General features: G+C 45.3%; 1 protein-coding gene across 5 annotated transcripts in view; it reads right to left on the bottom strand.

Annotated features, from left to right (window-relative positions):
• Positions 1-2,950: 2,950 nt before the first annotated feature.
• Positions 2,951-27,297, bottom strand: part of LOC110509842 (MCC regulator of WNT signaling pathway) — a 149,710-nt gene continuing 125,363 nt past the window's right edge. For all 5 annotated transcript variants that reach the window (XM_036967258.2, XM_036967259.2, XM_036967262.2 and 2 more), the window contains 3 exons: positions 5,121-5,212; positions 4,899-5,021; positions 2,951-4,108 (listed from right to left, as the gene is read on the bottom strand). In XM_036967258.2, the coding sequence (XP_036823153.1) occupies positions 3,928-4,108; positions 4,899-5,021; positions 5,121-5,212 (396 nt within the window). In that variant the 3' untranslated portion in view covers positions 2,951-3,927. The remainder of the gene's footprint in view (positions 4,109-4,898; positions 5,022-5,120; positions 5,213-27,297) is intronic.

Here is a 27,297-nt window from a genome sequence, read left to right on the forward strand (position 1 = left end):
TCAAGACTATCCTGACTGGTTGCATCACTGCCTGGTAAGGCAACTGCTCGGCCTCTGACCGCAAGGCACTACAGAGGGTAGTGAATACGGCCCAGTACACCACTGGGGCCAAGCTTCCCGCCATCCAGGACCTCTATACCAGGCGGTGTCAGTGGAAGGCCCTAAAATTTGTCAAAGACTCCAGCCACCCTCTCGCTACCACACGGCAAGCGTTACTGGGGAGCCAAGTCTAGGTCCAAGAGGCTTCTTAACAGTTTCTACCCCCAAGCCATAAGACTCCTGAACAGCTAATAAAAGGGCTATCAAGACCCCACTTTTACGCAGCTGCTAGTCTCTGTTTATTATCAATGCATAGTCACCTTAACTCTACCTACATGTACATATTACCTCAATTACTTTGACTAACCGGTGCCCCCACACATTGACTCTGTACCGGTACACCCTGTATATAGCTTCATTATTGTTATTTTTCTGTTGCTGTTTAATTATTTGTTACTTTTATTTTCAATTTTTTACTTATCTATGCTCTCTTCCTCAGATCTGTTATTCTGTGTGTTAATCTACACATCGTGTCCGATTTCAAAAAGGCTTTACAGCGAAAGCACAACATGATTGTTAGGTGATAGCCAAGTCAAAAAAACACAGCCATTTTTTCAGAAATACTCATAATAAACATTGATAAAAGATAAAAGTGTTATTCACAAAATTAAAGAGACTTCTCCTTAATGCAACCGCTGTGTCAGATTTTTTTTTTTTAATTACGGAAAAAGCATAATCTGAGTACGGCGCTCAGAGCCCAATCCTGTTGGAGTCAACAGAAGTTAGAAATAACATTATAAATATTCCCTTACCTTAGATGATCTTCATCAGAATGCACTCCCAGCAATCCCAGTTCGACAATAAATTACTGATTTGTTCCATAAAGTCCATCATTTATGTCCAAATAAACACTTGTTGGTAGCGTGTTCAGCCCAGTAGTCCATCTTCATGAGGCGCGAGCACTACGTCCAGACAAGAACTCGAAAATTTCCGTTACAGGTCGTAGAAACAAGTCAAACGATGTATGGAATCAATATTTAGGATGTTTTTAACATAAATCATCAATACGTTTCCAACCGGAGAATTCCTATGTCTGAAGAAAAGCACTGGAACGAGAGCTAACTCTGTCGGGAGCGCGCGTCACGAGCCTGAGACACTCTGCCACTCTCCCCTCCTTTATAGCAGAAGCCTGAAACAAGTTTCTAAAGACGGTTGACATCTAGTGGAAGCCTTAGGAAGTGCAACTTGACCCCATAGACACAGTGTATTCAGTAGGCCAAGCTTCAGAGTGTTTTCTATCCAATACTACTAATAATATGCATATTACTATGTAGCCATAGAATTAGGAATTAGAATACTAACAGTAATTTAATAGGATCTCTATGAGCATAAAGGGTTTATCATAGTCCAAAACATGTACGCACATGCACAGCAGTGTTCTAGAATATTGGACCGTTGGCTTCCATACTTTTTCAAATCCTCAGTGCAGCTCAAGAAATTTCTCTAACTGTCAACACATTAAAATTAGTAGAGGATGCGTACCGGAGACGCGTTGGTTGGGAATTGTGAGGTGCGCGTTCAGGCTGTGCGTTCCCCCTCGGATGGTGGTCTTAAACCTGTGTAGCAATGTCACAGTGGGACACTGGATTATTGCGTCCTAGCGTCTGTGGACTATGATTTACGCTTAACACTACAACAAGTATAATAAAATCTCGGAAGAGAGACATCTCATGCTTTTCTAAATTATACTTTATACTTAGTCTTCTGAATGAATAAATGCTTGTTTTTGTAGCATAAGAAAAACAGACAAGCACTCAGTTGGCATTTATTTAAATTGGTTTATTACTTTATTATATAAACAAATACAACCTCTTAAAAATCAACAAAACGACGATTGCCAAGATTTGATTCCAAAACAGATCTGTGCAAATAAGGTCATTTGTTTGCCAACCCACCTTCCTTACCCCCAACCCCCTAACTTTGCCCACCCCCCTTCCTTACCCCCAACCCCCTTACTTTGCCCACCCCCCTAACCCGTCTTGTCTCATTCACAGAACAGAAGATGAGACCAACCACTCCACTGGAGCTCCAGATTCACTTGTGTTGTATGCCTGAGAAGCACAACAGAAACAAAATACAGGTACTGACTGTATTTGCGAGATAAGTCATAACTATGACGGTTTATTGAGAGGAAATTACATCACTCCTATACGTGTCTACACACCAGTGCTTGCTTTAGTAGTGAATCTTACCAAACAGCAGGACTGGGGTTAATACATGCAAACTCAGAAATTCAATGGAAATTTGGTTAATGAATTGAAGCAAAATATTGCCAATGACAATTTTCCAAATGAAATGAATTAGATGGAATTGATCCACCCCTGCCTAATCAAAGCATCTGTATACCAAGCTACTGATGGTTATCTAGAAACATGGGTGTCACCTGGGTGCTAGGCTCCAGGTTTAAGCCGATTTATAGTAGCTAGCAACAGTAGTGATGTTGAACGGAACAGCAGTCAGGTAGAGTGAGAATGCAGCATCTCAGATTGCTATAGAATAGTAAGTATGTTTTTCCCTCGTCCCAAGACACAGACACAGACACAGACACAGACACAGACACAGACACAGACACAGACAGACAGACAGACAGACAGACAGACAGACAGACAGACAGACAGACAGACAGACAGACAGACAGACAGACAGAGAGTAGCAGCCATTTGTTAACATTGGAGGTCCAGGTTTAAGTCTTGCAGAAAAACAAAGAGTCCTCAACAAGGCAATGTGGTGTTAAGTGCTTTGGCCGGGGAGGATGTTTGTGTGTGTGCAACAAATCTGTGTCCATGAAGGGGATGACTAAATGAATAATCTGGATCTCTGCTTTAAACTTAAACTTAACTTTAAATTTAAAAATTTGCAGTCAAACCTTGAAATAACAAAAAGGCTACCAAATCAAAGCTAACATTTGAAATAAACTGGGAGATAATAGTTAATCATTTGCCAGTAAGGATAGTTAGTTTATATTATAAACTGGGTGGTTAGAGCCCTGAATGCTGATTGGCTGACAGCTGTGGTATATAAACAAAAAATATTTTTACAGCTCTAATTACGTTGGTAACCAGTTTATAATAGCAATAAGGCACCTCAGGGGTTTGTGGTATATGGCCAATATGCCACATCTAAGGGCTGTATCCAGGCACTCCACGATGCGTCGTGCATAAGAACAGCCTTTAGCCGTGGTATGTTGTCCATATTCCCCAAACCCCTGAGGTGCCTTATTGCTTACTTATAGTGCTCCTCTCAAAAAATATAAAATGACACTTTTCCTCTACCGGTTTCTGTGGTAAACAAAATGTGTCGTTCTGCAGATATGATTGAAAGCTGTCATTTGTAGCGTCAACTCTAATTGGTCCTGGCAGTTTTACCTGTCCATCTGCTGGCCAATGAACTTGCAGCTATCACCGCAGAATTTCCTCCCCACGTGTATGTGCCGAATAGGACTGCAGGGTGTCTATGGGTTGGTAGGGAAAGCTTACATTCTCAGCACACACACACACCAGCCATTCCCTTGTCCCCTCCTCTAACCGATGCTCGTAATGATGTTTCATATAATAATGTGGACATGAAGTCTCCTTGCGTTGCTCACCCGGAGGTCCTGTTGGTGTGGCGCTGTGAGTTTTGGCTGCAAGTTCTCACAGTGATGTGTCTCTCATTGTGATGTCTCTCATTGCGATGAGTTCTCGTGAGTTCTCATAGCGATGTCTGGTGAGTTTCTGAAGCGACGTCTGGTGAGTTTCTGAAGCGACGTCTGGTGAGTTTCTGAAGCAACGTCTGGTGAGTTCTCATAGTGATGCCTTGTGAGTTCTGATAGAGATGTCTCATCAGTTCTCATAGGGAGGTCTCATTGGTGTGTGGCCGTGAGTTTTCCTCCTCCAGCAGGGCGATGCGTTGTTTGAGCATGCGAACCTGTGTCTCGTGGCGCTCCACCATGGCCATCATCTGCGCCTCCAGCTTTTTCAGCTTACCCTGGTGCTTTTTCTTGGCCTTCTCATACGCAGCCACCAGGTTACTGGACAGAGGAAAGAGAGAAGAGAGAGAGAGAGACAGGTTAGAGAGGAGAGACAGAGTCAAATAGCTAGACAGGAAAATGCAGACAGATGAATTGACTTCAGTTTTGATGTGGTGAGTCAAGTCACAGAGGTACTAAGGGGTTGAAGTAAAATATAAAATGGTTAGATGTAGCAACTAAGCGTCAATGTGTTTAAGAGGAGAATTGTGTTTGTGCTATCCATAAAGAATAGTGCATTAATTCACCCATTTCCCACTAGATGGCAACCCCTGTATTAAAATGCAAGCCAACTACTGTTATAAAAGATCAGAATCCCAACAATAGCTCCAATAAACTCATTGGATTGTTGAATGAATACATCTTCTTTATACAGTGGGGCAAAAAAGTATTTAGTCAGCCACCAATTGTGCAAGTTGTCCCACTTGCCTGTAATTTTCATCATAGGTACACTTCAACTATGACAGACAAAATGAGAAAAAAAAATCCCAAAAATCACATTGTAGGATTTTTAATGAATTTATTTGCAAATTATGGTGGAAAATAAGTATTTGGTCAATAACAAAAATCTCTCATCTTTTTAAGTGGGAGAACTTGCACAATTGGTGGCTGCCTAAATACTTTTTTGCTCCACTGTATATGGGTAGCCATATACAACCCCCCCCCCCCACACACATACACACAATAAAGCCAAATGTATTTTCTACAAACATTTTCACTTTTAATCACAAAAAATATTTCGTCTGAGTGTTACTATGGTTACCTGTTTTCCTGTGAGTGTTACTATGGTTACCTGTTTGCCCGTTTCAGATCGTTGACGAACTCGGCACTCTGCTGGTGGCGGACCTCACTACTCTTGGTTAGTCTTTCCAGCGCTGCCACTAGCTCCTGGACACGCCCCTTTAGCTTCTTCTCCCTGAGACACACACACACGGGATGAGTCAGGAACACATAGCAGATAGACAGACATCCACACAGAGATACACACGCACACATAGTGCGTTGGGTTTTTTACCGTCTCAGTGCGTTGGTGAGCTCTGCTGCCAGGTCGCTATCATTCAGTGTCCTCAGGTCTGATAGGCTGATGGCCGGAGAGTCTCCACAATCCTGGAACATAACAATACCATGAAGAGCTGGTCTACAACCATACAGTGCTAATACTAACCATTATCATACTACGCCTGGTGAACTGATGGGCTGAGGTGATTAGGCTGCCTACAGATCAAACACTCAAGCATAATGTGGTGGTGTAGTCAATCGAATGCTCTTCCCTTTGCCAGCCTCTAGCTGACTCAACGTTTAACCAGTTAACTTCTAGTAAGTCTTTGTTTTCATTTTCAAAAATCCACTGGAGCTGACATGCTTGATCCATTTTTGCTGCAGCTCTCGCTCCCGTTTTCTGAATCATTAACTCATATTTTTTACGTAAAGATTATATCTGGGACTATTCCCAAGGTTTGAAGGTGGCCCATGTACTCCCACTTAACAAAGGTGGTGACCCTTGTGATCTAAATATATACATACACACACACACAATTCCTGACATTTAATACTAGTAAAAATCCCCTGTCTTAGGTCAGTTAGGATCACCACTTTACTTTATGAATGTGAAATGTCAGAATAATAGTAGAGAGAATTATTTATTTCAGCTTTTATTTATTTCATCACATTCCCAGTGCACCAGTCCCTCCTGCAGCAAAGCACCCCCACAACATGATGCTGCCACCCTGTGCACCACACATTTTTTTCTGATTTCTTTTGATTTTCCCATGATGTCAAGCAAAGAGGCACTGAGTTTGAAGGTAGGCCTTGAAATACATCCACAGGTACACCTCCAATTGACTCAAATGATGTCAATTAGCCTATCAGAAGCTTCTAAAGCCATGACATCATTTTTCGCAATTTTCCAAGTTGTTTAAAGGCACAGTCAACTAAGTGTATGTAAACTTCTGACCCACTGAATTATAAGTGAAATAATCTGTAAATAATTGTTGGAAAAATTACTTGTTTCATGCGCAAAGTAGATGTCCTAAACGACTTGCCAAAACTATAGTTTGTTAACAAGACTTTTGTGGAGTGGTTGAAAAACAAGTTTTTTATGACAACAACCTAACTGTATGTAAACTTCCGACTTCAACTGTATATATATACAGTTATATCGCTGCAACTATATATATATATATATATATATATATATATATATATATAGTTGCAGCGATGGGACAAGACTGTAACTACCAATTGGATATCAAAATGTTTACCCCTTTTTCTCCCCAATTTCGTTTAAAAAAAAATGTTTACCCCTTTTTTCGTGATATCCAATTGGTAGTTAGTCTTGTCCATCGCTGCAACTCCCATATGGACTCGGGTATAGGCGAATGTTGAGAGCCCTGCATCCTCCAAAACATGCCAAACCGCACTGCTTCTTGACACATTGCTCGCTTAACCTGGAAGCCAGCCACACCAATATGTCGGAGGAAACACCGTACACCTGGCGACCGTGTCAGCGTGCATGCGCCTGGCCCGCCACAGGAGTTGTTAGAGCGCGATAGGACAAGGACATCCCGGCTGGCCAAACCCTCCCCTAACCCGGACGACGCTGGGCCAATTGTGCGCCACCTCATGGGTCTCCCGGTTGCGGGCGGTTGCAACACAGCCTGGAATCGAACCAGGATCTATAGTGACACAGTTAGCACTACTTGCAGTGCCTTAGACAGCTGCACCACTCAGGAGGCCCTGATTTAAATAATACAAAAATCAGCCTATTTGTAAACTTTCTTGCCTAGCTAAAATATTAGATTCCTTGATTAATTCCCAGCTAAGAGCTTTATTTTCTTTGAAATGTACATGAGTCGGGTTTTAGACCAGGTCTTAGCACTATCTCTGCTGCATCCCTAGTTATAAATTATGTGGTTAATTGTATGGATAAAAGACAACATTGTGCTCCCCTCTTCATTGACCTGCCAAAGGCTTTCGATACGGATCACTCACTGCTAATTCAGAGGCTTCCCCCAATTGGCCTAGACCAGGCTGTATGTAAAAGGTAAAACAATTTACTTGACAGATAGAACTCAATGTACAGTACTATATATCTACTGATGGTGTTGAATCAGGTTTCCTGGATATTACAAAATGTGTCCCGCAGGGATGGGTCCTGTACTTAATGGGTCCTGTACTTTTTACTGTTTACATTAACAATATCGACTTGTCTGTAAAAAATTGTAACCTGCACTTTTATGCCGATGATACTGTTGTGTATACTATTGCCCCCATGGTTGACCAGGCTCTATCTCAACTACAGTCTGCCGTCATTGTATTACAGAAAAACTTTCTTGACCTGGAATTAGTACTGAATACAGATAAAACTATGTTGTTCTCTAGAGCGCATCAAAATAAGTCTGATGATATAAGCATGTGTACTTTGGATGGTGTCCATATTGATCGTGTCCCTGCTAACAAATATCTGGGCATCTGGATAGATGAAAAGCTGTCTTTTAAAAAGCATATTGATGAGTCTCTTCTATAGAAATATGTCCTGCCTCTCGCTAAATAGTAGAAAGCAGATTATTCAGTTTCAATTCCTATCAGTCCTAGACTATAGCGACATCTATATGTTCGCAGCTGCCACTTCATTAAAGCTGTCAGATGCAGTTTAAGTTCCTATATGTCCTAGACTATGGTGACATCTATATGAACGCAGCTGCCACTTCATTAAAGCTGTCAGATGCAGTTTATCAAAGAGCACTGCGCTTTATGACGGGCAACAATTTTAGTAATCATTACTGGATTCTCTACCAGAAAGTTGGTTGGCCCTCTTCAATGTCACGTAGGTTGATACATTGCTATCTTTTAAATTATATAGCCCTTTTACAAAAAGTCCCACTGTACCAAACATCATCACTACACATACGAGTTACCACACCTGGTCTCAGGGATGGTTAACTCTAGAAACTCCTTTGGTCTCTACTGAGTTAGGTAAATCAGCTTTTTGTTTTCTTGCACCTTATTTGTGGAACAATCTTCAAAACGTTCTAAAATGTGATGTTCTGGTGTCTCTAATGTAATTCAGAAAGTTGATTGAGAACCTTATTACGATTTAGCAAGTGTTTGTTTTTTTATGATGTTTATTCTTTCTGCTTGCATTTTGCATTTGCATTTTCTGTAATTCAGGGCTCATCTGTAAAATAGACCTTGGTCTCAGAATTACCTTGATAAAATACCTTTAAATAAAAATCCACAAATGTAGAGACGTGATAGTCCGGCAACCCATTGTGACGTAGCTGCATGGCTCTGAGACCACCATCTACTGTATGGGGGGTGATAAGAGACTTAATAAAGCCTAGGCAACCGTGCCACCGTGTGGCTGCCTTACTAACGTCTGCGTTAAGCCTAGGCAACCGTACCACAGTGTGGCTGCCTTACTAACATCTGCGCGACGCCTGTGTGTTAATGAAAGTCATAAGGTGCATAGTTTATATTTATACTAATTAAATCTCAAACATAAATGTTAGAAACGTACAGTTTTTCCCGTGTAAGCCGACATACCGAAGTAGCCTCCGAGTGTAGCCTACGGCTTGTGTATTTCCTGTTATTGCTAATGGCCTAGAAAAGATTGTGTCCAATCTATAGGTAATCTGTCTTTCCTTCAACACCTCATGGCATGCTATTTTATCTTATCTCGCTGTATACATATCTAAATGTTGTTAGTCAATCACAGACTGTGTTGTTACCAGTTCCCAGTAGCCTACATCAGACAACCAATAAAAGTTGTGTCCCCAGCTTTCAGTCGAATAGAGGAGTTCATAAGCTTTCCAGAGGGTCCTTGCTTTTCGGGATCCTTGGCATGTCCCTACCTCTATCAAGTGTAAATGTAAAATTGTTAAGTTTAGTGTTAGTTTAGGGTTCAGGGTAAGGACGTCCCAAGGAATCTGGATAACAGTGGATGTTCATAGAGTGAGAGCCTGACACGGCATTTGAGAGCTCAGCGGCGACGCAGACATTCATTTTTATTTATTTTTTTACAAGCGGCACAAGCAATTTTCGAGTGTCTTTCCCAGATAGTTTCCTCAAATCAAATCGTTATTTGTCACATACACATGGTTAGCAGATGTTAATGCGAGTGTAGCGAAATACTTGTGCTTCTAGTTCCAACCATGCAGTAATATCTTACAAGTAATCTAACCTAACAATTTCACAATAACTACCTTATACAAACAAGTGTAAAGGAATGAATAAGAATATGTACATAAAAATATATGAATGAGTGATGGCCGAACGGCATAGTCAAGATGCAGTATATGGTATAGAGTACAGTATATACTGTACATATGAGATGAGTAATGTAGGGTTTGTAAACATTAGTGGCATTGTTTAAAGTGGCTAGCGATACATTTATTATATCAATTTTTCCATTATTAAAGTGGCTAGAGTTGAGTCAGTATGTTGGCAGCAGCCACTCAATGTTAGTGATGGCTGTTTAACCTCTTGGAACTAGGGGGCACTATTTTCATTTTTGGAAAATGCTAGAATATGCATATAATTGACAGCATAGGATAGAAAACACTCTAAAGTTTCCAAAACTGTAAACATATTGTCTGTGAGTATAACAGAACTGATATTGCAGGCAAAAGCCTGAGAAAAATCCAATCAGGAAGGGACTCTTATTTAGAAAGCTCTGCGTTCCTATGCATCCCTATTGGGCAGTAAATGGGATATCAACCAGACTCCTTTTTCTATGGCTTCCCTAATGTGTCTCGTGTCCCAATACATAGTTTCAGGCTTTTATTTTGAAAAATGAGCCTGAACGACGACATTGCGTCAGTGGTCAGCTGGAGGCTCTCAGAGTGATTTGTGCGTAATAGACAAATGGGACCATTGTTTCTCTCTTTCTTACTAAGAAGCCACCTGTCCCGGTTGATATATTATCGAATAGATATTTGAAAAACACCTTGAGGATTGATTATAAAAAACGTTTGCCATGTTTCTGTCAATATTATGGATCTAATTTGGAATATTTTTCGGCGTTGTCGTGACCGTTGGATTTCTCAACCAAACGTGAAGTACTGGAGGTATTTCGGCTATAAAAATAATCTTTATGGGACAAAATTACATTTGCTGTCTCACTGGGAGTCTTGTGAGTGAAAACATCCAAAGCTCATCAAAGGTAAACGATTTAATTTGATTGCTTTTCTGATTTTCGTGACCAAGCTGCCTGCTGCTAGCTAGGCATAATGCTATGCTAGGCTATCGATGAACTTACAAAAATGCTTGTCTTGCTTTGGCTGTAAAGCATAATTTCAAAATCTGAGATGACAGGGTGATTAACAAAAGGCTAAGCTGTGTTTCAATATATTTCACTTGTGGTTTCATGAATATGAATATTTTCTAGTAATATTTTTTGTCCGTTGCGTTATGCTAATTAGTGTTAGTTGATGACAATTCTCCCGGATCCGGGAGAGGGAGTTCCAAGAATTAACAGTCTGATGGCCTTGATATAGAAGCTGTTTTTCAGTCTCTCGGTCCCAGCTTTGATGCACCTGTACTGACCTCGCTGTCTGGTAGCGGGTGATAGGGCAGTAGCTCGGGTGGTTGTTGTCCTTGACGAGGCGCTGCTGCGCCTTCTTCACCACGCTGTCTGTGTGGGTGGACCATTTCAGTTTGTCCGTGATGTGTATGCCGAGAAACTTAAAACTTTCCACCCTCTCCACTACTCTCCCGTCAATGTGGATAGGGGGCTGCTCCCTCTGCTGTTTCCACGATCATCTCCTTTGTTTTGTTGACATTGAGTGTGCGGTTATTCTCCTGACACCACACTCCGAGGGCCCTCACCTGCTCCCTGTAGGCCGTCTCGTCGTTGTTGGTAATCAAGCCTACCACTGTAGTGTCGTCTGCAAACTTGATGATTGAGTTGGAGGCGTGCATGGCCACGCAGTCGTGGTTGAACAGGGAGTACAGGAGAGGGCTGAGAACGCACCTTTGTGGGGCCCCAGTGTTGAGGATCAGCGGGGTGGAGATGTTGTTACCTACCCTCACCACCTGGGGGCGGCCCATCAGGAAGTTCAGTACCCAGTTGCACAGGGCGGGGTCCAGACCCAGGGTCTTGACCTTAATGACGAGTTTGGAGGGTACTATGGTGTTAAATGCTGAGCTATAATCGACGAACACCATTCTTACATAGGTATTCCTCTTGTCCAGATGGGTTAGGGCAGTGTGCAGTGTGATTGCGATTGCGTCGTCTGTGGACCTATTGGGGCAGTAAGCAAATTGGAGTGGGTCTAGGGTGTCAGGTAGGGTGGAGGTGATTTGGTCCTTGACTAGTCTCTCAAAGCACTTCATGATGACGGAAGTGAGTGCTACGTGGCGGTAGTCATTTAGACTGGGATAAGGATTCATTGAATATGTCCGTAAACACACCAGCCAGCTGGTCTGCGCATGCTCTGAGGACACATGGGTACAAAACCCGTAGCGCCACAGTAACACATAGCACGAGTACTTACAAATAAACAATTCCCGACAAGGACATGGGGGAAACAGAGGGAACATATACAACATGTAATTAGGGAATTGAAACCAGGTGAGTGTGAAGACAAAACAAAACAAATGGAACATGAAAAATAGATCAGTGATGGCTAGAAGACCGGTGACGTCGACCGCTGAACACCGTCTGAACAAGGAGAGGAACGACTTCGGCAGACATCGTGACAGTACCACCACATTGACGCGAGGCTCCGATCAGACACTATATCCTCAGGCACCCCGCAGTCTGTAGGGCCGTAGGGAGACCGGGCAAAGGGAGGAGACGACAGGACTTAGAAAAATTATCCACAACGACCAGGATCGTGGTGGAAGGTCAGTTATGAAATCCACCGACAGGTGCGACCACGGCCGTTGTGGAACGGGTAAGGGTTGTAGCTTACCTATGGGCAGGTGCCTAGGAGCCTTACACTGGGCGCACACCGAGCAGGAGGAAACATAAACCCTCACATCCTTAGCCAAAGTGGGCCCCCAGTACTTCGCACTAAGACAGTGCACCGTCCAACCGATCCCAGGATGACCAGAGGAGGGTGACGTGTTGGCCCAATAGATCAGCCGGTCACGGACAGCAGACAGTACGTACAGACGCCCAGCTGGACACTGAGGAGGAGAGGGCTCTGCACGTGACGCCTGCTCAATGTCCGCGTCCAGCTCCCACACTACCGGCGCCACCAAGCAAGAGGCGGGGAGTATGGGAGTGGGATCCATGGGCCGCTTCTCTGTGTCATACTGCCAGGACAGTGCGTCTGCCTTAACGTTCTGGGAACCTGGTCTGTACGAAAGGGTGAAAAACATGGCCCACCTTGGGTGGGGGTTCAGTCTCCTCGCTGCCCGGATGTACTCCAGATTGCGGTGGTCAGTCCAGATGAGAAAAGGACGCCCCCTCAAGCCCCTACACGCCCCCTCAAGCCAATGTCTCCACGCATTCAAGGCCTTGACTACCGTCAACAGCTCCCGGTCCCCCACGTCATAGTTTTGCTCCGCCGGGCTGAGAAGAAGGCACAGAGGCGGAGCTTCGGTGGTGTACCTGAGCGCTGAGAGAACACCGCTCCTATCCCAGCCTCGGACGCATCCACCTCCACTATGAACGCCAAAGAGGGATCCGGATGGGCCAGCACGGGCGCCGAGGTAAACAGAGCCCTTAGTTGCCCAAAAGCCCTGTACGCCTCAACTGACCACTGCAGATGTACAGGACCCCCCTTCAGCAGTGATGTAATGGGAGCAGTCACCTGACCGAAACCGCGGATAAATCTCCGGTAGTAATTGGCAAACCCCAAAAATCGCTGCACCTCCTTTACCGTGGTGGGAGTCGGCCAATTTCGCACGGCTGAAATGCGGTCACTGTCCATCTCCACCCCTAATGTGGAAATGCGATACCCTAGGAAGGAGACAGCTTGCTGAAAGAACAGGTATTTCTCAGCCTTTACGTACAGGTCATGCTCCAAAAGTTGTCCAAGTACCTTGCGCACCAAAGACACATGCTTGCCACATGTAGCGGAGTATATCAGAATGTCATCGATATACACCACTACACCCTGCCTGTGCAGGTCCCGGAAATTCTCGTCTATAAAGGATTGGAAGACTGATGGAGCATTCATCAAACCGTACGGCATGACGAGGTACTCATAATGCCCTGAGGTGGTACTAAACGCCGTCTTCCACTCGTTTCCCTCCCGGATACGCCCCACATGGTATAGGCACCACGTGGTATGCGCTCCTGAGATCCAGTTTTGTAAAGAAGCGCGCCCCGTGCATTGACTCAATCGCCGTGGCGATAAGAGGTAGCAGGTAACTGTACCTCACCTCTGTCACTTCTTCCCATGGTGGCCTCACCTGCGCCTCTACCCACTGTAGCACTGGCTGTAGGTCTGTGTCCCGTCCCATTCAGCCACGTCGATAGTCTACAGCTCGCAGCAGACAGGCCCGCACGACCGACACACTGTGGCACAGACCCCCTCCTCTACACACAGCTCTCTCTGCTCACAGTGACGGCAGCCGTCTGCAGTACAGGGCCGACGGGACATGGCATCGGCGTTGGAGTGGTGTGCCCCTGCCCTGTGCACCACTGTGAAGTCATACGGCTGAAGCTCCTCCAACCAGTGAGCCACCTGCCGCTGTGGCTCTCTGAAAGACATGAGCCACTGGAGAGCAGAGTGGTCAGTCCTTACAGTAAAGGGCAGGCCACCCAGGTAGTACTTGAAGTGTTTGACGGAAGCCACAAAGGCCAAGAGCTCCCGCCGGGTGACACAGTAGCGGCGCTCATGTTTGTCAAATGTTTTGCTGAAGTACGCCACCACTCTCTCCCCCTCTGGCCCCACCTGGGCCAGCACCCCACCCAGCACCCCACCCCACTCATTGCTCGCGTCTGTGTCCAGGATAAAGGGCAAGGTGAGCACGGGGGCCTCGATCAGTGCACATTTGAGGGTGTTGAAGGCTTCGTCACACTCCACTGTCCAAGTGAAGGCCTTGTCCTTCGGCAGCAGGTGGTTCAGGGGAGCAGCGACGCTTGAGAAGCCCCGTACAAACCTCCTGTAGTACGAGGCCAGGCCAGGAAGCTCTTCAGCTGACGCTGGTCGGTGGGCGTGGGCCAGTCTCTGACAGCCCCCACCTTGTCCTCCATGGTGCTGATCCCCTCCTTCCCCACTCTGTGGCCTCTCTCCTCATGAAGTGGCACTTCTCAGGGCGGAGCTTCAGACCTGCGGCAGCCACCCGCTCCAGCACACGCCGAAGCGCCACCAGGGCTGACTGGAAGGAGCAGCCATGGGCCAGGATGTCATCAAGGTATCCAGACACTGCTGTTGGGGGATGCCATCCAGCACCCTGTCTATCAAACGCTCAAAAGTAGCTGGAGCGTTGCACAGGCCGAAGCACAGGACCTTGAACTGCCAGTGTCCTCTGTCAGTGGAGAACGCAGTTTTGGCTCTGGCCTCTGTGGAGAGGGGCACCTGCCAATAGCCACTGCGTAGGTCTAGTGAGGAGAACCAGGCGGACCCCTAACCAGGTCCAGCGACTCATCGATACGTGGTATGGGGTATGAGCCCTTCCTGGTTACCTCATTCAGCCGCCTGTAGTCCGCACAGAACCTCAGCTTGTCCCTCTTCTTAGGAACCATGACGACTGGCGCCGCCCAGGGGCTGTCTGAGGGCTTGATGAAGTCTGCCCGCTGCATCTCCAATACAGCCTTGTCTGCCGCCTCCTGGCGTGCCAGCGGGATACGGCGGGGACGCATCTTGATGGGTCGAGCATCACCTGTGTCAATCTCATGCTGCACCAGATGAGTCTGACCCACCTCTTCCTCACTCTCTGAATTCAAACAGCAAATGCCACAACCGTTCCTGCTGCTCGGGGTCAGGACCAACACAGTGTCCTCTCCTCTCCCATCTGGGGTAGCTGGGCTGGGGGGGGCGCAACCCAGAGTCACGGAGAGATGTGTCGTGGAGGTAGCTGGGGGAATGTAACACACAGCCGTAGGTGACAGGGGGGCTGGGGAAAAGTCACACACAGATGTGGGGGAGGGGGAGGCAGCCATGAGTCTGTGCTGCTTGAAGTGTTGGAGTAAAGGGTTTGTTGGGTTGAGTGAATGTGACATTAGGGGGGGCCATGGCTCACTGGAGAGACTCTATCCGAAGCGGTGCAGACAATAGGTTTCTCCACGCATCGCGCTGACAGAAACAAACATCTTTCTGGTAAGAAGAGGGGCGGGGGCGTATGCCTCATGGCCAACGTGACATGGTGTGATGAAAGAAACATACAGGAACTCAAATCCTTCTGTTCACCTGATTTAGAATTCCTCACAATCAAATGTAGACCGCATTATCTACCAAGAGAATTCTCTTTGATTATAATCACAGCCGTATATATCCCCCCCCAAGCAGACACATCGATGGCTCTGAACAAACTTTATTTAACTCTCTGCAAACTGGAAACGATTTATCCGGAGGCTGCATTCATTGTAGCTGGGGATTTTAACAAGGCTAATCTGAAAACAAGACTCCCTAAATTTTATCAGCATATCGATTGCGCAACCAGGGGTGGAAAGACCTTGGATCATTGTTACTCTAACTTCCGCGACGCATATAAGGCCCTGCCCCGCCCCCCTTTCGGAAAAGCTGACCACGACTCCATTTTGTTGATCCCTGCCTACAGACAGAAACTAAAACAAGAGGCTCCCACGCTGAGGTCTGTCCAACGCTGGTCCGACCAAGCTGACTCCACACTCCAAGACTGCTTCCATCACGTGGACTGGGAGATGTTTCGTATTGCGTCAGATAACAACATTGACGAATACGCTGATTCGGTGTGCGAGTTCATTAGAACGTGCGTTGAAGATGCCGTTCCCATAGCAACGATTAAAACATTCCCTAACCAGAAACCGTGGATTGATGGCAGCATTCGTGTGAAACTGAAAGCGCGAACCACTGCTTTTAATCAGGGCAAGGTGTCTGGTAACATGACTGAATACAAACAGTGCAGCTATTCCCTCCGCAAGGCTATCAAACAAGCTAAGCGCCAGTACAGAGACAAAGTAGAATCTCAATTCAACGGCTCAGACACAAGAGGCATGTGGCAGGGTCTACAGTCAATCACGGACTACAGGAAGAAATCCAGCCCAGTCACGGACCAGGATGTCTTGCTCCCAGGCAGACTAAATAACTTTTTTGCCCGCTTTGAGGACAATACAGTGCCACTGACACGGCCTGCAACGAAAACATGCGGTCTCTCCTTCACTGCAGCCGAGGTGAGTAAGACATTTAAACGTGTTAACCCTCGCAAGGCTGCAGGCCCAGACGGCATCCCCAGGCGCGCCCTCAGAGCATGCGCAGACCAGCTGGCTGGTGTGTTTACGGACATATTCAATCAATCCCTATCCCAGTCTGCTGTTCCCACATGCTTCAAGAGGGCCACCATTGTTCCTGTTCCCAAGAAAGCTAAGGTAACTGAGCTAAACGACTACCGCCCCGTAGCACTCACATCCGTCATCATGAAGTGCTTTGAGAGACTAGTCAAGGACCATATCACCTCCACCCTACCTGACACCCTAGACCCACTCCAATTTGCTTACCGCCCAAATAGGTCCACAGAAGATGCAATCTCAACCACACTGCACACTGCCCTAACCCATCTGGACAAGAGGAATACCTATGTGAGAATGCTGTTCATCGACTACAGCTCGGCATTCAACACCATAGTACCCTCCAAGCTCGTCATCAAGCTCGAGACCCTGGGTCTCGACCCCGCCCTGTGCAACTGGGTACTGGACTTCCTGACGGGCCGCCCCCAGGTGGTGAGGGTAGGCAACAACATCTCCTCCCCGCTGATCCTCAACACTGGGGCCCCACAAGGGTGCGTTCTGAGCCCTCTCCTGTACTCCCTGTTCACCCACGACTGCGTGGCCACGCACGCCTCCAACTCAATCATCAAGTTTGCGGACGACACAACAGTGGTAGGCTTGATTACCAACAACGACGAGACGGCCTACAGGGAAGAGGTGAGGGCCCTCGGAGTGTGGTGTCAGGAAAATAACCTCACACTCAACGTCAACAAAACTAAGGAGATGATTGTGGACTTCAGGAAACAGCAGAGGGAACACCCCCCTATCCACATCGATGGAACAGTAGTGGAGAGGGTAGCAAGTTTTAAGTTCCTCGGCATACACATCACAGACAAACTGAATTGGTCCACTCACACAGACAGCATCGTGAAGAAGGCGCAGCAGCGCCTCTTCAACCTCAGGAGGCTGAAGAAATTCGGCTTGTCACCAAAAGCACTCACAAACTTCTACAGATGCACAATCGAGAGCATCCTGGCGGGCTGTATCACCGCCTGGTATGGCAACTGCACCGCCCTCAACCGTAAGGCTCTCCAGAGGGTAGTGAGGTCTGCACAACACATCACCGGGGGCAAACTACCTGCCCTCCAGGACACCTACACCACCCGATGTCACAGGAAGGCCATAAAGATCATCAAGGACATCAACCACCCGAGCCACTGCCTGTTCACCCCGCTATCATCCAGAAGGCGAGGTCAGTACAGGTGCATCAAAGCTGGGACCGAGAGACTGAAAAACAGCTTCTATCTCAAGGCCATCAGACTGTTAAACAGCCACCACTAACATTGAGTGGCTGCTGCCAACACACTGACACTGACTCAACTCCAGCCACTTTAATAATGGGAATTGATGGGAAATGATGTAAATATATCACTAGCCACTTTAAACAATGCTACCTTATATAATGTTACTTACCCTACATTATTCATCTCATATGCATACATATATACTGTACTCTATATCATCGACTGTATCCTTATGTAATACATGTATCACTAGCCACTTTAAACTATGCCACTTTGTTTACATACTCATCTCATTTGTACATACTGTACTCGATACCATCTACTGTATCTTGCCTATGCTGCTCTGTACAATCACTCATTCATATATCCTTATGTACATATTCTTTATCCCCTTACACTGTGTACAAGACAGTAGTTTTGGAATTGTTAGTTAGATTACTTGTTATTACTGCATTGTCGGAACTAGAAGCACAAGCATTTCGCTACACTCGCATTAACATCTGCTAACCATGTGTATGTGACAAATAAAATTTGATTTGATTTGATTTATTTGGTGACTGCCGGCCCTCCCTGGAAGCTCAGTGTGCCCCCATTTAGGTCTAACTGGCAGCCTGTGCTCCTAAGAAAGTCCAATCCCAGGATACAAGGGTCCTGCACAGCCGCCACCCACACAGGATGATGCACAGACCTGCACCCTACTGTCAGAGCCCTTTCATGAGTACCAGCTCACCTGTGACTGTACGGAGCTGCACAGTTGTGGGCTCACACTGAGTCCAACCTGGCACAATATCCGGCCTCACCAGAGTTACTGTGGACCCAGTGTCCACCAGGGCAGAGCAGGGCACCCCCTCCACAGTGACAGGGACATGACAAAAGTCCCCAACACAGGTTCGGCCCACCACAACAACAGGCTCCAGCCGCTTGCCCTTGTCTTCTTCTGGGGGAAGTGGAGCCTTGCTTCCCTGTCTGTGCCGGTTGGCTCCTCCCGAAGAAGATGGTGGTTGGGAAAGAAAGCCAGGGGTCCGCACTACCCGGTCTATGCAGACCCCGAGCCGTTTCCCTGAGCTCTAGGGAACATGGGGCAATCCCGGCGCAGATGGCCTGGCTGGCTACAACCCCAGCAGACCCTGGGATCAGGGCGTGCGTTTCGTGTCGCCTTTAGCGACACAGCACGAATGAGTTCTGTCATTTCAGCCACCCATGCAGGCTTTTCCGGCTCTGTGCTGCTCTGCCCCACAGCCCGCACAGAGGGTCTGTCTCCCTGAACCCCTACAAAAGCCACAGCTGAAGCCCCAGCCCACACCAGCTCCCTCTCCAAAGCCATCTCCAATGCTATCTGCAATGACTCAGGATGAGCCAGCTGGATCTGTATGCGCAGCTCCGTAGGAGAGAGCGCCTGTATGAACTGGTCCCGTGCTAGCTCGCTCTGCACGGAGGGGGGCATGTGAGCATATGCCCGCCGAGACAGGCTCTCAATGTCATTAGCTAGCACCCGTAGAGGCTCTCCAGGCTGCCTGTGTCTATTACTCAGTTTGGAGCACAGTAGCCCGGGCTGTACACACTGTCCATAGCGCCTCCTCAGTGCTCCCACTAAAGCAGAGCATCATCCGTGAGGCATAAAGCCAACTGCAGTGCCCTTTCTTCATCCGACCCCCTCCTAAAATGAGCTAACAGTTCAAACTTGGCATGAAAAGCTTCCCAATCCGCCTTACCGGAATACTTCGGGGTCTTAACTGATACGGACGCAGCCAGGAACTGGGGCGCCGCCATGTTTGTTTACATCATGAGCCCCAGATTCCTCGTCCCGCCGCGTCGACGTCACCCCTTCGGTCCGCCCACCTGAATCCGTGCCAAACACAGTCTACGAAGGACTCATGCCCGCTTCAGCCGCCATCACTCTAACGTCCTCCCTCAAGCGGCCTCTGGGCTCCGATGCCCTGGCGATCACCACAGCCAGATCCTCCGACGTCCATGCACACGCACCTTCTTGGCCATAATCGTCCCCTACCTCCAACTTCACTTTCGGATTCCCTCAAAGCATTTTCAACCCCCGTTCTCACCTACAGTAGCTAGCCACAGAAGTCAGCTACCTAGCTGGCTAACTTTTAACATTTTTACAACTAAAACCAATGTAATGACCTGACTAGATCATAAAGGAACAAGTGTCCAGACTGAGGCTTGAGTTTACGAATTGACGGTTTATTAACCCAACTTTACACAGGCTACTGTTTGGCCGTAGGCCACGCCAAATAAATGAAAGGTGCCCTACAAACCAACCGGAAACATGGCTCACTCGAGAGACACTATCGGAGTGGGTGCAGCCAGCTGGTTTCTTCACGCATCTCGCCGACAGAAACAAGCATCTTTCTGGTAAGAAGAGGGGCGGGTGGGTATGCCTTATGATTAACGAGACATGGTGTGATCATAACAACATACAGGAACTCAAGTCCTTCTGTTCACCTGACTTAGAATTCCTCACAATCAAATGTCGACCGCATTATCTACCAAGGGAATTCTCTTAGATTATAATCACAGTCGTATATATTCCACCCCAAGCAGACACATCGATGGCCCTGAACCAACTTTATTTGACTCTATGCAAACTGGAAACCACATATCCTGAGGCTGCATTCATTGTAGCTGAGGATTTTAACAAGGCTAATCTGAAAACAACACTCCCTAAATTCTATCAGCATATCGATTGTGCTACCAGGGCTGGTAAAACCCTGGATCATAGTTATTCTAAATTTTGCGACGCATATAAGGCCCTACCCCGCCCTGTGCAACTGGGTACTGGACTTCCTGACGGGCCGCCCCCAGGTGGTGAGAGTAGGTAACAACATCTCCACCCCGCTGATCCTCAACACTGTGGCTCCACAAGAGTGCGTTCTGAGCCCTCTCCTGTACTCCCTGTTCACCCACGACTGTGTGGCCATGTACGCCTCCAACTCAATCATCAAGTTTGCGGACAACACTACAGTGGTAGAATTGATTACCAACAACAATGAGACGGCCTACAGGGAGGAGGTGAGGGCCCTCGGAGTGTGGTGTCAGGAAAATAACCTCACACTCAATGTCAACAAAACAAAGGAGATGATCGTGGACTTCAGGAAACAGCAGAGGGAACACCCCCCTATCCACATCGATGGAACAGTAGTGGAGAGGGTAGTAAGTTTTAAGTTCGTCGGCGTACACATCACGGACAAACTGGATTGGAACACCCACACAGACAGCGTTGTGAAGAAGGCGCAGCAGCGCCTCTTCAACCTCAGGAGGCTGAAGAAATTTGGCTCGTCACCAAAAGCACTCACAAACTTTTACAGATGCACAACCGAGAGCATCCTGTCGGGCTGTATCACTGCCTGGTACGGCAACTGCTCCGCCCACAACCGTAAGGCTCTCCAGAGGGTCATAAGGTCTGCCAAATGCATCACCGGGGGCAAACTACCTGCCCTCCAGGACACCTACACCACCCGATGTCACAGGAAGGCCATGAAGCTCATCAAGGACAACAACCACCCGAGTCACTGCCTGTTCACCCCGCTATCATCCAGAAGGTGAGGTCAGTACAGGTGCATAAAAGCAGGGACCGAGAGACTAAAAAACAGCTTCTATCTCAAGGCCATCAGACTGTTAAACAGCCATCATTAACATTGAGTGGCTGCTGCCAACATACTGACTCAACTCCAGCCACTTTAATAATGGGAATTGATGTAAAAAATGCATCACTAGCCACTTTAAACAATGCCACTTAATATTATGTTTACACCCTACATTACTCATCTCATATGTATATACTGTACTCTACACCATCTACTGCATCTTGCCTATGCCGTTCTGTACCATCACCCATTCATATATCTTTATGTACATATTCTTTATCATTTACACTTGTGTGTATAAGGTACTTGTTGTGAAATTGTTAGGTTAGATTACTCGTTGGTTACTATTGCATTGTCGGAACTAGAAGCACAAGCATTTCGCTACACTCGCATTAACATCTGCTAACCATGTGTATGTGACAAATAAAATTGGATTTGATTTGAGCTTATCTTGTGAAGGCCAGACGTAAGAGAGAGAACAATGGCTAAACCTGGTCTTAACTTCCAATGCTCCATCCCCTTGCCCAACCCCCTCCACGCCACTCCGCCAACCGCCCAGCATCAGAACATTCCAGGCATTCCCGTGATTGGCAGATAGCAGGTTGATTGGCATGTCGGACCCCGCGAACACTGGTAAGTACAACACAACCCATTAATAGCCTAACACATAAAACACAGAGCTGCCTGTGTGGGTCGCTACAATATGTGATGTCACGATAAAATGTGCTAGTGTTAATATTTGTACGAAAATATTGTTTTACAGTTCTCTAGCTTGATGCTAACCAAATCTAGCTTGGCTAAGCGATAGTTAGCTCTAGGCTAGTTGGTTTTAGTCAATGTTAGCTTACATATGTTAGCGTTAGTGGTTAATAATGTAATGGTTGTAGCATTGTTTCGCATAGGCATCCAGTAATTTCGTCTTTTTGAAATTGACACTGATAGTACAGTGAGTTATATATAAACGTGCATGTGTAGATGTATGGTTACTCCAGGTTTGGATGAACGGACCAATGGGACTGCCATGGGCAAAGTCCTTGACAGGTACCAGGAATGGTGGAAGGACAATCTGAAGGTAATTAGCTTTGCACACAACAGCAGCGTCCAGGCCTCCAGAGTACTCACCATATCACCTGCTGTACGGACGGGAGCTGTTTACTGAGGTAAACAATGTAATTGTATATACAATTATTGCATATACTGTAGTATAAAAAAAACGTGATTGACTTAGTGTTTTCTATTGCAATTTTTGCATAACGTACTTTGAGATCACTGATACTCCACCTGATGTGGTGTAAGTTGTCGAACCAGATCAGAACGCCTTTGAGGACCACCTTCAGGCACGAACTGAGAAGGATGTGGAGGTTCTTGACCAGGTACATTTTTTTGTCCACTGTTAATTTATTTTCTGGCCTTCCAAGAGATATAAGAGATGTATTTATAATAATATGAAATATAATCAATCAAGGTGAGACTGAACATGGACAAGGCGCATGAGAAAAAGGAGAGCCACCGGAAGAGAATCAAGGGGACCAAGTGCTTTGACATCCGGGCAAATGACATGGCTTGGAAGAAGGACGAAAGGAAGGTGAGCCCTGGGAAAGCTTGGTGCTCTTTCGCTCCTGGCTGGGGTCACCATCCGTTAAGGTGAATATAAATCTCAGATAACTATTTGCATTTGCCTCCTCGTGGTGGGCGGCATCACCATGGTGTCAGCAGTACCAACACTGGCCCAGTGGTTTCTCCAAATAGTCAATCTCAAAGCTAACCACGGGGTCATGTTAAGTAACCGCCACTTCCATTTAGGTACTGTTAAGGTGTATGACTCAAGTGGTTATGACACCACCCTGTACTTTCTCTCACAACTCATCTCTCTATCTTTTCCAGGGACCATCCCTTACCTCCCTTACCAACCCCCCTGACATAAACAATTAGACAGGTATCCATTAACACTATTGCATGTCTAATCAAACATTTCAATTAAATCATTCAATAACTGTATTTTTACATACCTGATAATCCTTTAACCTGTGTTTTGCTTGTTTACATCTGTCTCCTACCCTGTTCCCTTTACTCTGCTCCTGTTCTCCAGGACCTAGGAGCTCTGCCTAACACCCAGACATGGATCCTCCTGATGTCCTCCATTACTAACCACCCTCCCAACTTTACACTACATCATCTACTGTTCTTGTCATGTTGTCATTATCTGCTAAGAAAGAGCAAGAAAACTATCATACTGGGCACATAATGTGAGATGCACAGATTAGCTAAAAACACTAACATGGCAAACACTCAGAACAAAGAGGGCACCTTCCAAGACTGACTGACTACCTGTTGAAAACAAGTGACAGGAAGAACCTCTCATCCACACTCACCTCCTCTCTATTCCACACACCAGAATTCAGTATTTCAGTCGATGATTGTGAGTATAAAAAGTCTGAAAGTAAATTGACACACGTAGCAACAAAAAAAAAATCTACGTTTATGTATTTAAATATAAAATATTGCCAGATTGGTTTTCACAGCTGTTTATTAAGGTGTTTATTATTGTGAATTGTAATGTATCCCTTGGTGGTATTTGTTCAGTTAACATGAATAATTAATAAGACATACAATAGATATTAGAGGTCGACCGATTCTTCGGAATGGCTGAATAATTTTCATAACAATCGGACATTTTGGACACCGATTTTGTCTATTTAAATGGTTTTTTTTACACCTTTTATTTAATATTTTTTTAACTAGGCAAGTCAGTTAAGAACACATTCTTATTTTCAATGACGGCCGAGGAACGGTGGGTTAACTGCCTTGTTCAGGGGCAGAACGACAGATTTTTACCTTGTCAGCTCGGGGATTCAATCTTGCAACCTTACGGTTAACTAGTCCAACGCTCTAACCACCTGCCTCACGAGGAGCCCGCCTGTTACGCGAATGCAGTAAGAAGCCAAGGTAAGTTGCTATCTGGCATTAAACTTAATCAATCATAATCACTAGTTATATTTACACATGGTTAATGATATTACTAGTTTATCTAGCGTGTCCTGCGTTGCATATAATCGATGCAGTGCGCATTCGCGAAAAAGGACAGTCGTTGCTCCAACGTGTACCTAACCATAAACACCAATGCCTTTCTTAAAATCAATACACAGAAGGATATATTTTTAAACCTGCATATTTAGCTAAAAGAAATCCAGGTTAGCAGGCAATATTAACCAGGTTAAATTGTGTCACTTCTCTTGCGTTCATGCAGAGTCAGGGTGGGTATATGCAACAGTTTGGGCCGACGGGCTCATTGCGAACTAATTTGCCAGAATTTTACGTAATTATGACATAACATTGAAAGTTGTGCAATGTAACAGGAATATTTAGACGGATGGATGCCACCCGTTAGATAAAATACGGAATGGTTCCGTATTTCACTGAAAGAATAAACATCTTGTTTTTGAGATGATAGTTTCCGGATTCGACCATATTAATGACCTAAGGCTCGCATTTCAGTGTGTTATTATGTTATAATTAAGTCTATGATTTGATAGAGCAGTCTGACTGAGCGATGGTAGGCACCAGCAGGCTCATAAGCATTCGTTCAAACAGCACTTTCGTGCGTTTTGCCAGCAGCTCTGCTGTTTATGACTTCAAGCCTATCAACTCCCGAGATTAGGCTGGTGTAACGATGTGATGTGAAACAGGCTAGCTAGCTAGCGAGGTGCGCGCTAATAGCGTTTCAAATGTCACTCGCTCTGAGACTTGGAGTAGTTGTTCCCCTTGCTCTGCATGGGTAACGCTGCTTCGAGGGTGGCTGTTGTCGTTGTGTTCCTGATTCGAGCGAGGAGAGGTACTGAAGCTATACTGTTACACTGGCAATACTATAGTGCCTATAAGAACATCCAATAGGTAGAGAGAGAAATAGTCCTACAATTCCTATAATAACTACAACCTAAAACTTTTTACCTGTGAATATTGAAGACTCATGTTAAAAGGAACCACCAGCTTTCATATGTTCTCATGTTCTGAGCAAGGAACTTATACGTTAGCTTTCTTGCATGGCACATATTGCACTTTTACTTTCTTCTCCAACACTTTGTTTTTGCATTATTTAAACCAAATTGAACATGTTTCATTATTTATTTGAGGCTGAATTGATTTTATTTATGTATTATATTAAGTTAAAATAAGTGTTCATTTAGTATTGTTGTAATTGTCAATATTACAAATACATTTAAAAAATTGGCCGATTAATCGGTATCATTTTTTTTTTGTTGCCATCCAATAATCGGTATCGGCGTTGAAAAATCATAATCGGTCGACCTCTAATAGATTTAGATATATATTCAACCACAAGGGTGTACTTTTTAAAGTCATAATAGAGGAATACTGAAACAATTTTATTTCAGTGTAGATAACAGAAGGCCTGTTTAAAATGAAAACATGTCAGCCAGACAAGCCAGTGTATGAATCAATTGTATTTGCATATGAATGGAGTGGACATTAGCTCACTTTGTGATCTGTAAGGTAAGTAACAATGTATAGGGGGGGGGGGGGGGATTTAAATGATGTAATTCTTTACCCTGATGCCTGTTCATCCATAAAAAGCAGAAGATGGTAAATAACATGAATCGCAATGGTTTTAGCCTATGCAAAATTAATAGGAATACATTTAGCCTAATTGGTAACAAATATGACCTGTGGCAAAGTCAGGATCCTAGTCAGGCTTTTGTTTGTCAAATCCACATTAAATATAGGCCTTCATGTGTATCAAATGTGTAGGTGATTGTGGGCTAAATCAATGACAAACAGCTGAAATGTTCAGGCTTCATAATGATCTGTGATCAAAACAGGCTGGGGTGTTTCGGTTCCATTTAGTCTAAGGATATGTATAAGAACGCAACTGCACTGAAATGAATAGCATGATTCAATGCGATTCTCCTGAATAATACATGTTTTTATCTGTTAAGCTGTTTGGTCTATGCATAGACCCATACCAACGATTTGGTATTGTGCGGTAGGCATAGCTCTAAATTGCAGAGTATTTAATAAACCAACCACATTTGCCTGTGATGTTTAGGCTGAGCAAGACCTTCGATAGGCTAGTAGACTATATGTAAATAATTGTGGAGTGAATCATTGTTACTGCCTCGATCGCTTTATATAATCTGGACCATTGCTTTTCCTATGGCTAAGCAAACAAGTAGTAGCATATGTTTTTTTTCCCATTACTATAACAAGGGTTAGGCCTAAAGTAAATCCTCACAAACCCCCTCAATTCGAAACCCTACTTTTAACCATAAGACATCTCCACAGAAATGTATAGCCTAAGGATTGCATGGTGACAGTGATTGTGTCTGTTAATCCGGTAAAGTGGGAAGTGGGGAAAAAACGAGATCAAATCATGACATCAGTGATTTTCAGGTCAGAGAAAGATGCCTGAAAGATTCTGAATTGGAATTCCGAGTGTGATGACCTTTCAAAACAAACAAAAAAAATCCCAGTCTGAGCTCGTTTTTCCACCAAAGTTCCCAGTTGTCTTGAACGCACTGAAGTCGGAGATTGCCGACTTCCGAGTTGTTTTGAATGCACCACTAGAGACCTAGGCTACCTCTTATTTCTCAATAGGGCTACATCCAACAAAGAAGCCCTTGTGTCTGTGTTGATGTGAGAAATAGGCATATCTACACAGTGATGGTGGCTGGCTGCAATATCAACAAGCCTAATAATTTTTGTATTAAGGTGATAGGTCTATTTTAGATAAATTGACAAATGAAATTTATTACATTACTCTGGCAATAAAAAAGATTTTTTACAAAATCATGTAGATGTTTGTAAAGTGACATCATGGTGAGATCTTTAATAATAAACTAAACAGACAAACTAACACGTGACGCGTAACACATGTAGACATTACGCAACGGGAACACCACGTGAATACTATGTCTACATAAAGTGTACGTGTCATGTGACGTGAACAAGTCAGCAGTTTGACGCCTT

This window comes from Oncorhynchus mykiss, chromosome 29 (genome assembly GCF_057628025.1).
Source record: "Oncorhynchus mykiss isolate SJ-2025 chromosome 29, ASM5762802v1, whole genome shotgun sequence".
NCBI classification, from domain to species: Eukaryota; Metazoa; Chordata; class Actinopteri; order Salmoniformes; family Salmonidae; genus Oncorhynchus; species Oncorhynchus mykiss.